At 31.1% G+C, this 11,646-nt stretch overlaps 1 protein-coding gene across 3 annotated transcripts in view; it reads left to right on the plus strand.

The window, feature by feature from the left end:
• LOC143252959 (uncharacterized) overlaps positions 1–5,611 on the plus strand; it is a 55,607-nt gene extending 49,996 nt beyond the window's left edge. For 2 of the 3 annotated variants that reach the window (XM_076505908.1, XM_076505907.1), the window contains exons 5-6: positions 2,784–2,955; positions 5,408–5,611. In XM_076505908.1, the coding sequence (XP_076362023.1) occupies positions 2,784–2,955; positions 5,408–5,526 (291 nt within the window). In that variant the 3' untranslated portion in view covers positions 5,527–5,611. Of the gene's footprint in view, positions 1–2,783; positions 2,956–4,486; positions 4,568–5,407 lie in introns of all 3 variants that reach the window. The other variant, XR_013029273.1, reaches the window with a different exon arrangement.
• Positions 5,612–11,646: the final 6,035 nt, after the last annotated feature.

An 11,646-nucleotide genomic window follows, 5' to 3' on the forward strand; every position in this document is an offset into this window, starting at 1 on the left:
TATTACTGTAATTTTTCTCTTACTTCTGTACACTAGATATAAAAATTGGATTTCATGCTGTTTAAGTTTTAATTCAAAAATTCAGCTTTGTATTGAGTTACCTTGATTCCTTTTTATGAATTTTAATACTTTTACTTTAAACTTTTTACTGGATGTTTGGTGCAGATAACCTAGTTGCTTTGCGCCATAAAACGCCAAACCCACCACTACCCTGTTTAAGATTGCACAGTAGGCTGGGAGTGATCGACCAACAAACTTTAAAAAATGGAAATAGGATTAAGGGTTAAGTACAGTTTTCACCCTCTTAGAACATTCCTCATAGTTGATGGTGCTTGCGTACAGTAATCTTAGAAGATCTAAGCTACAAACAAACACACATTTATTGTTCATATTGTGTCTCACAGAATGTACTCTTTTCATGTATCAATTCCTTTCAAATCATTCCTTGAAGTTTGTCAAGAAAAAATAAAATACAAACAAAGTTTTGAAGGTGATTTGTCTTCAAAAGTCTATTTTATTTATTGTTTATCTTGCACATTTTTCTACTTACTTGTGTGTGTGTACACACACATACAGTATGATAACAATAGGCTGCTAACCAACTAAATGCCTGTTTTTAATTGGTGGCTTGAAATTAGGGATAGTGCCACCATCGGAACTGTGCACTAAGAAATATGCTGTGACAGTACTATAACTGTCGAGAATAGAGGTTTTATTTTGGTCAGTGCTACATAGTCATTTTGCACAAAACTATAGTGCTTAATTTACCAATGAATGCCAATTTATTTGATTTGGTGTGTATTTATAATATTTCAGTTGTATTAGTGGAATTGTGTTTTTAACTTCTGAATGGCAATACAACCAAGTTGATAATTCACAGTGTTTTCATCGTCCAAACCAAACTGCTTTTCATTCTTTTATCACTAGATAAACCAACTTTTAAAAGATTCATCATTGAAATAGCATGTAAGCTTTTCAGTGTGCTTCATATTCATCATGTGATTTCAGGATCTGTGAGTAACCTTGTTAAGCTTACTACAGAAAGATATGGGCCATTCAAGCCAGAACTGAGTTGTAGTACACTGTCTACACTATTGCACTTTAACTTTATATAAATGTGATTAAAAAACTCCTCAGTACATTCATAAATGTGTGACAATTCTTTGTGTTCTTCAGTACTTGCATTATGTAAAACTTGAAGTATTTCCTACCTTAACCCTTTCACTATGGGCATGATGTAATATACATGAGTTCATCTGCACATTTGCACATGTTAAGTATTTGCACTATAACTTTTGATGCAGCATGTGTACCTTACACAAAATTTGGTAGACATTATAGATTACAGGTATTTTATATACCAAAAATTGTTTTTTTTTAATATTTTAACTAAAGATTTTTTTGTGAAAATAACTTTATCATTGCTAGTTTGAGCACAAAGTGAATTCATATTATGACTAAAAAAAATATTTTTTGTTCCAGAAATCTCGAATATTGTGCAATCTCTAGAACCTTCTTAATAATGGGAAGTTTGAAGTTCCTCACACTTTTGAAATTTATCACTGGTTTTCTCTGGTTTCCTGTGTTTTCCAGTCTTTAGTACTCCAATAGTTTCTTGTCCTTAGGAGTGACATCTTTTTTCTATTCCTCATTCCTTTATTCTGACTTTCTCCCTTTGTGGCATTTGGAGGAAAGTTGTAAGTATTCTCAATACAATATACACAAAAACTGATTTGCAAAGAATAAAATGAACATGAAAAACAAAGGCATACAAGCAATAACAAAAAAACTATAACCAGTGTTTATTAAAAATATGATTTTTGTCTTCTATTACTGGCCAGTTAATGTTTTTTTGTTTTTGTAAAGCTGTTATTTTGTAAAACTGTTTGAAAAAGAGGTTAAGTTGAAAGCAAGAACTCAACAAAGGACATACACTTGATCATAAATAATGATGATACCACACTGCAAAATCATATCAAGGTTTCAGTGTGAATCCCATAATTCTCAGATAACCAAGGTTAATGATTATACCCATCTAGCATATTGTAGAGAAATAAACTCCCAACGCATACTAATTTTGTTAAATCTGTGTCACCTTTGGAATGACATGAGTATTACTTCAGTGCAGGAGGTCATGACACAGAAATAGGGTCAAGTAAGAAAACCATGTGAAACACTCAATATAATAGAGGATTAACGAAATATATTCCCTTTGCATATCCTGTTTACAAGAGTGTCACGATGCAGAACACTTGCATGAGAAATTAGAAAAGTTTCTAATGTACAGCTAAATTAAAATATATTTGCACTAGTTATTTTTAAATATTTCAACAGTATTGAATAAGGATATGAGCTGTTTCTGAATTTTTGTTAATATGTAAGATAAATTGGAAGGTTTAAGTTTTGATTGGCATTTCTTACATAATATAAATATCAAATTCATTTATTTATGGAAATTTATGTTGTATTATGAATGACTGTCACTTTTTCATGAGACTTATGTAAAATATGGATTAATTTATGTTTTAAGTCATAAATTATTAGTGTATTTTTATAGATTATGCAAAGAGCTTGTGAATTCTATACTTTGAATCAAGATATTCAGAATCCTTAAACAACTTTTTATTACATGCATCTCTGAAACTTTTGTGAAGACATAACTTCTTTGTGAAGTTTATTTTTGTTCCTTGTTCACTTTTTTAATACATATACAAAGTTAAGATGCTCCATTTGAAAAGCTTTTATGTTGTATGAAAAAAAAATTAACACTTGTCATTTTGTAGAAAAATGTTGGGGAGTTTCTTAGGCAGCCTGTTCATACAACCATGTGTTATGACTTCTTGGAAATTTCTCCAGTGGTTGACATTCCTGAAGATCTGTATGGTACTTTATCTCTCAAGCTAAAGTATGATATCTCAGAAAGTTTTCCTAAAGATGTAGAAGCACAAATCCAAGGTAAAATTTAACTGTATTAATAATGGTTATATTGATTGTTATATGAAAGTTGAATACAATTACTTCAATTACAGAAGTAATATATCCAGTAAGGAAAGTTTTAATAATAAATTGGTTGACTGTAGAGTTTCAGAAAAACTGTTTTTGTGAATATAATACTAAGTAAGCTTAGTGTTGTTATTTAGCTTATTAGTGCAGTCAGGTAACTATCTAAAATATAATTGAATCTTACATTATGGAGAAATGCATATAAATTTTCTTGAAAGCCCTTTGAACTTTTTTTAAAGAGGTTTATGGCTAGAAAGTATAGAATTATTTTATCATTTTATTCCTTCTCTAATTCAATGTGTATTTCTTCAATGAGTTTTATATTGTGCTTCATTATTTTTAAATATTTTTAGTTGCTTTTTTTTCTTAACATCAATTTTATGGTAGGTACGTTTATTCAGCAACTATAAAGTTAATTATTTACTTATAAAATGTAGATATTACTGTGGTACATATGACAGATGTTGGTAGTGGCAGTACAAGGAGATTAAAACAAAATATTGGTATGTCTAATGTAAAAGAAACGAACTAGACCAATGAAAATATATTTGTTACTGTCTCCAGATGTAAGTAAATTTTTTGTTAATGCTGCAAGTGGCATAGTAGTAGTTAAAACCCAAAACAAGGCTATACTTAAATATTATTAATTATATTTGTTTTGTAAGTTGTAGCTAAAATGTATGAGATGCAGTATTATTTACTGAAAGCAGTAGTATTTAAGTTGCTTTATGTTTTAATTACAACTTAGTTATTTAAAAGAAACTCGCTTAAACCTAGTAATGAAATACTTATCTTAAAGGGGAAAATCATATAAAACCCTTTTGTTCAATTGATTAATCCATTCAGTCTAAGCTGGTGTTTGCTGTGACTGCAACCCATCTGCTAAATAGTTGTTTTAGATTTCTTACATTATTCTTCCTTGTTTCTTGTGTCTACCTTATCATACATTTCAGCTTGACTATTTGTTATAACTCAGTTCAAAATTAAAAAAAAAAAAAAAATTATACAATTAATAGTAATGTAGCATATAACACTACCAGTACATAATTTCAAGTTTCAGTTCTCACTGTATATTTAACAAAACAGTTCAAGTGTAGAATATAGATTGCTTATAAACATCTGTGTGCCATTTCTTCCAAAAAAGTGAAGTGTAGTCTTGTGCTGTTATTTATTGGTTAACATATCATCAAATACAGCACTGTACCCTAGAATAGACATGAGGTTAAGTTATCAAAATATCACCTTGTGAAACTGTGTAAATTTGTAATTTATAATTACTCATTTTATAGATTGACTATGTATTTTATTTTTTAAGGCTGTAAGTATTTATAAATGTCATTTTTAACCCAAATTTTTTAAAATCCTAAAATTCTTTTCTAAGAAAAGCAAGAAAATTTTACAGGGGTAAGGAAATTTGTCTACTTTTTGCATGTTACTAGTCTATATTGTTTGGTGCATCATTTAATTAAATAGAAATTTTTAGGTGCATTGCCATCATTGGTATAAACAATTCAGGGTTAACTCCCTTCAACAATCAAGAGCAAGAAAGAAGAAGATTGGCTAAGTATTTTATTTCTTGCTTTTCATATTTATTCTTTATGTACAATTATAAAAGTAACTAAAATGTCAAAATAGGGATTATATTATGTTAGTTAAGTTTAAATTAGGTGAAATAAATAATAATAATAGTAGTTCATAAGTAATATAATTCATTAACATAAAGTGAGCAGCATGTGCACCAAATGATTCATAACTTATAACAGCATGGATAGTAGTTAGACATGGTTCAAAAGGCAATAAAAAGGGCAATAAACAATAAAATTTGAATAAAAATGTATACTGTTACAAATTTAGAGACACTAAACTACATTTAAACAAATGTAGTTTATTGTTACAATATGAAATAATTCTAGGCAGAAAAGAATATGGTAATATAGATCTATTTTGTTGTTGTTGTTTTTTGGTGGTCATAAGGTTGCTCAAACTGACCAATTCTGTTTTGAGACAGAGTAGAGAAAATAATAGATAAACTATAAGTTTTAGTGAAAAAAATGACTGAAATGCATTTAGAAAGTTTAAAGGATTGTATAAAGGAAGCTTGAAAGTTTTGAGATGAAAGTTATTTTTTAATTTTAACATGAAAATTACTTTTCACATAGACTATTCAAAACAAATACTGAATATGTTCATGGAGAAATCTTTATTTTATTTTATTGAAAATAGTTCACTAAAAATAGTGTTCCCATCCACAATAGCTCATCATATGAATGACACAAGTCTTTCACAAATAAATTACATTTAACTACAGTATTACTAATAATTCATTGATTATGACTCAATTATAACATTGTTATAGTCAGAGTAGTTAAATAATTGAAGAATGTCTTCTTTTTTTTCATTTTAGGTAATGACAATTTTCAAGAAAAGATCAAGTCAATTTTGAGTGAAAATAATTATTTATTGGTCTTCAAGTCTCAACCTTTGATAGAAGCTTTTAACTATTTTTTTGGAACCTCAGAATGAAAAAAAGGTTAAATTCTTGAGGAAAATGAAAACTTTATAATAAACTTTAGGAAAGTTTTACAGCATGAAAACTTTCAAAAGTTAATTTCATTTGTCACTTTGAAAACAAAATAAATTGTATAATTTTTAATTACAAAATGTTATTTTTTAACTTCTAAAAACTCTTAATGAATCATGAGCACATGTTCAAGCTATGGTATTATCAGATTAAATTCCATGCAAGTACCACATAAGCCTGCTTATGAAAGATTTATAAAGAAGTCTGAATTTGGAAATTAAGTGAACTCAAGTTGTGTGAGAAATAAGGAGATTGCATATGTGATGTAAACAGTATTTACTTTTAAAAAAAGTAAAAACAAAGGCATTGTGTATACTTAAAAAATCACCTCTACTGGATCATTGAATAGATTTAAATATACTGGTACTGGAAACTTTGGTTCCTTTGTTTCTGATAGTCAACATGATTGATTATTCTCTGGCAGCATCCAAAGGGTTGAATACCCAGACATCATCCATTTTTACCTGTGAAATGACATTATGGTCAATGACCTTTTCAACACTTAAGCAAAATTACTGCAGTATAATATTCCTGTAAATAGATTAGATATCATCTGCTACTGAGAACAAAAAAGATAATTAGAATGAAAAAAAATCTGGTTTTATAGACCATGTGCTCATGCAGAATCACATAGAAACTGACAAAATGAAAATACTCAAAAATGTCTGTGTTAATAAAGATGATGGAAAAGCACATGATCTGCATGCATAGTATACTTTTCCCTTCATCACTGCTTCAGATTGATTCTAAAGTCAACAATTAAAATTAAAAATCAACCCAGTAAACTTTAAATTGACACATGGTTTAGCTCTCAGCCACAGTAACATGCCACATGAATGATGCAAGTCTCACAAAGAATCACACCCAACTACACAGTATTACAAATAATTTATTGATTATGACTCAGTTATAACACTGGAATCTAAAGAAAATTCTTTAATTACTATAAAATCCCTCAAGCTAGCAATTAATATTAAACTTTAACCCAACAAACTTTAAATTTTGACATAGTCAAGAAGCAAATTAACTCTTCTTTGTTCCTATGTGTCATAAAACATGACACAAGCCTTTCACAACCAATTACACCCAACAACACAGTATTATCAATTCCGTTGGTGAGCTCAAGTTAGCAAATAGATCAAAAGTGCCAGTAGTGACTGGTACATGGGACAAACATTGAGAGGTGCCATCAGAAGATGACAGGCAAAATACATCTTTATGTTGATTGAAGGGACAGTGAAAAGTTTATCATAGAAAGAATAAAGGTGAACACTCCATACTATGTGGGAGATCTTTAGTCTGTGTGTGTGAAGGCACCCATCTATTGAGTTGGTGATTGGAAATATACCAGGTAGTAACAGTTTGGAAGAACCAGATTGAAAGATGACTGATGAAGTATTTGCAATCATCACCAGTGTTTAGGAAAAGAAAAAGCAAGCAAGAAACCAAGTGCCTGCAAGTCTTGAAAGATGACATCCTGAATGAAGGAATATGAGAACTGAAGGAAGCATAGAAAAAAAAGACTCTTTATTGCATAAACTTTGGGACAAAGCCAAGGAGAAAATTGAGCACAAGATAAGGGAGAAAGAGACTTACAGAATAGAGGACTGTAAAGGAGTTTACCAAATCTATCAGAGCAGTTATACTGAGGAAGGTAAACATTTTTGTACCAACAGAATACCTGGCTCAAATGATGAAGATGGTTCATGAGTACTTGTGGAAGGACACCTAGGAGTAAAGAAAATGGCAGAAAGGATCACCAGCAACTTTTGTTGGTTGAGGTCATCAGAGATGTTACTAAATTTTGCAGGTCAGGTGACATCTGCCAAAGGACAATATCTAGATGGAGAGTAACCATGATGCCACTGGCTGAGATGCTTGTCATAGAAAGCCTATTTAGCAGAGTAACTGTGGACTTGATCATACCACTACATCCTGTGTCTGACAAGAACAATCAGAATGTGCTGATATTAGTCAGCTATGCAACATATTACCGAGAATCCATAGTACTCAAGGCTTTTATATGAAATCCTGCTCTGCAAAATACTTCCAGGAGGGACCCAGTTGACATCAGAATTGATGCAAGAGATTATGCAGCTTTTTACATCTGCCATACAACCATAGATGTAATGGGCTATGAGAGAGAGTAAGAGGAGTGTTAAAGAGCATGCTAAAGAAGATGCACCAAGAGAGACAATGCAACTAGGACTGGGACCTACAAGTAGTATTATTTGATGTGTCAACTGGCTTGAGAGAGTTTGTATGCAGCTCTAGGCAGTCAGAAGCACTTGTATTACAAGGAGGCCAAGGATCAACACACTGCCTGCAGTGGAAAGGACCTTTTGGAATGTATAAAGTGATCAACAGAATGGACTATAAGATGAAAGTGAATGAGAAGATCAAAATTTACCATGTGAACTTGGTTAAGAGGTACTTAAAGAAAGAAGAAGACCTGTTGAGTCACAGATGATGTGACTACCTACACATGGTAGGTGTAAATGTCATAGGCTTGGAACAAGAAGATAGTGACTTTGTCTCAGAAGATGAATACTTACTAGATCTAAGACCACTGGATGCAGATGAGACATACAAAGATGTCAACATCAGTGAAAAATTGATTGGCAAGCAGAAGAAAGAGCTACAAGATCTACTGTGCTAGTATGCAGATGTTTCCATATATAGACTAAACAAGACAAACCTGATTCAACACAAGATCAAGACTATGGCCAGGAATACAGTGCAGTTGAAACCTATCAGGTTCTGCAAAATGGGGGATTGCAAATGTTGATGCAGACTGTATGAGTAGACTTTGTTTATGGACTGAAAATAGTCTTTGTGTACAGCATAAAGAAATAGTGGAAATATTTTTCTTGAAGAGGGGCTGATTGTTTAATGTGAGTGTATTATTTAGTTTGTAAGATAACAGCATTAACATAAGTTATTTCAGAAGCAATAGTAATGGCAACTTTGCTTAATTCACTGTTTATGAATCAATTGTTGTGTGGTTTGGTTGTTAGGAACATACAGCATATTACTCAAACCTTCTTAATTTTTCTCATTGTTTTAAATGAGTATTGTTACATCATAATATCTCATAGTTTGTAGAAAATTATAGGCCTCAGTTGGACAATATATGTACATAGGTGAAAAATGTAGTAAAATTCAAATTAGAATATGTGATTGTGAGTTTAGCCATAAATAGCATATAGTGGTGGTTTCTAAAATGAGTTTCACTGCTTATTTTGTAATAGCAGATAAAGAGAAAATAATTTGTCTTGACAAAGGGTGTTCTAAAGTAATGGAACCTGCATCTATGGATTTTTAATAAAAGAGAGAGAATTATTTAAAACTGGATATGACTGTGATAACTAATAATGGGATGATAATTGGTACATACATTTGCCAATTTTGGATATATGATTGTGGATTGTGTGCTGTTCATTTATTGTTGAAATTTATCACTAACAAATTACACACATCTACTGCAAAGAATCTGGTCCTATAGAAAACTTGACAAAGTTTTAATTAAAAGTTGAAATAAAAGAAAATCCAGAAAACAGCATTTGAGATAATAAAAGATAATGCATTACATTATATAAAATAATTAACAAATACTTTAACAATGGTCAAATTAGTGCAGTAGTATATTATGAAATAAGTAAAATAAAACCCTCAAAATGTTTAAGTTCGATTAACATAGTACATATAAAAAAATCTAAGTTTAGCAATGAAGTACACAAAATACCTTTAATGTAGAAATACGTGTATATAAGGGACCATTTCCAAAAATGAAAGATGTGAATGGGACTCTGTGTTTGATTCAGTATTTAAGCCATATCTCAACAAAAAATTAGGTTTTTTATTTTATATTATAGCTTTTTGATATTGTTAATTTGAGTTCCTCATATGTACGAAACTATAGACTTAGTATTTTGACATCACAAACATCTAATTTTAAGCAGTGCTGCATTCAACATACCATGTGACTCACTAAAATCTATATTTAGGTGTGTTCTTTTAAAATTTACTTTTAAATTATGAAATTAACACTTATGTAATAGTAAAGATTGAATTATACTCAACAATTTGAAAAATAGTAGTTCATTAAAAGTTTTAATTTAAATTAACAAATGCAGTGATATAGCCTTTGACCTAGGACCCATTGCAAAAGAGTTATAGGGCTTCCACCTCTATTGCGATCAAACTGTCACTAGTCAAGAAACTCTGTGATAGAGAAACTGAGGACACATTTGCCAATAATCAATATTCCTAACCAGCTGACCTTGATCAGATTCTGTTGATAAAGTGGCATTGCTAGGAGATGGTCTTAGAAGGACAGAGGCCTGTATCCTGTTCAATCATGAGAAAGATGGTTGTGTCAGATGTACATCCCTCCTTTCAACTGGAAGAGGAGATCTATCTGGGTGGTGTTCACACAGACTAGGAAAGCCTTAGTCTGGGTCAGAGATATTTTATTTCCACTAATGGTAGCCAGTCTTCTGCTGCTTTGGAGGGCCAGCTGCTGGCATTGTGGTGAGGAAAGTTAAACTTCTTTATTATTGGATGAAGGTGTAATATATGTACTTATATATCTTAAATTTATTAAGAGTTGTATATATCTCTCAATTTCATTTTTCTCTTTATGTACATCACCAAAGGTTACTTTGTATTTTACAATAAAATAAAATTGCTGGACAAAAATATTTGAAATAGAAACAAATTTATTTTCTCTAGCTATTTCAGCACTGTTTTAACAGTAACAGTGCTTTATTAATCTCTCAATTTCATGCAGATACCAAGTCTTCTGAAAATGTCATTTGTGTTGGTACTGTGTTTCTTGAATATATTTCTTTGTTGTTGGGTTTTTATTTTGCATTTACTATTTTCAGGGGGACAGGGATGTATGAATCCAGTACCCTATTTGATTTAGATGTGAGGGAGAAATGTGAGTACCAGAGAAAACTCACTGTCACTGGTAGAACACTGAATGTTCTACTCTATCAGTATCTATTGCTGTATAAAGTCAGTACATGTATTTTTAAACATTCCATGCATATATGGTGTTGAATAGTGAGATGTACAATTACTAAAAATCAGGGGTGGTGGCTAGTGTCTGGTTAACTGTGTTGGGCTGAATGATTCACTTGCAAGAGTTGGTATTTGTTGTATGACATCTGATATTTTACTGAGTTTTTTTTAGATATTCAGGAGGACTGTATTGTGGAAATTGGAATGTTGTTATGATTGCTTGATTTTGAGCTCTTTGAATATTGCTAGATTGTATATGTGCTGTGTTGGTTGTTACCATATTTTGTTATTGGGCATATGAATGCTTTGTAGATGGACATAATTAATTGCATTGGTTCAGCAGTGTCTGGCTGTGCTTTCCATCTTTCTGAGATAGTGGATTCTTCTTTAAACTTTTTTTGTTACTATACAAAAGTGGTCTGACCAGGTTAGCTTGCTACAAAATGTAATTCCTAGGCATTTGGCTGTTATCAGGAATCTCAAGTCAGTGCAATACAGTTTTAAGATTCTAATCAGTTTGAAACCCATCCCTTTTTTTTTGCTAGAAAAGAATTAGAATTTCACAATCATGTTTGCAAGGAAGAATATAAAAACTAAATAGCACTGCCATATGTAACAAAAATCAGCTGTTTCTAAGTTAGTTTTCTATTTTTACATAGTGCTAGTGTAACAGAAGTTATGAGAAGACAAGGACAAATGCCCCCCTTTATTGAGTGCTCAGTAGTATAGCAAATGAGACTAAAGATACAACCCTTAATTTGGAATATTGAGGTGCCCATTACTGCAGGATTTATTTCGGTTATAAATAATACTGTTAAGAAAGAGACTAAAAATGTCTGCCTGTAATATTAATGTCTAAATAGATTATAGGTGTATACTAGTTCTTGGAGAACCAAATAAGGAGTAAATTGATTCTTTTATAACTCGTTGAGAACAGAATCCAGTGCGAAATGTGCTCCTACAACTAAGTTCTTGTGCAAACAGGTGAGAGGTGAACTAATTATTGTTATATATATATAAGCTGAGCAATGTGT

The sequence above is a fragment of the Tachypleus tridentatus genome, chromosome 6, assembly GCF_004210375.1.
Source record: "Tachypleus tridentatus isolate NWPU-2018 chromosome 6, ASM421037v1, whole genome shotgun sequence".
Lineage (NCBI taxonomy): Eukaryota > Metazoa > Arthropoda > Merostomata > Xiphosura > Limulidae > Tachypleus > Tachypleus tridentatus.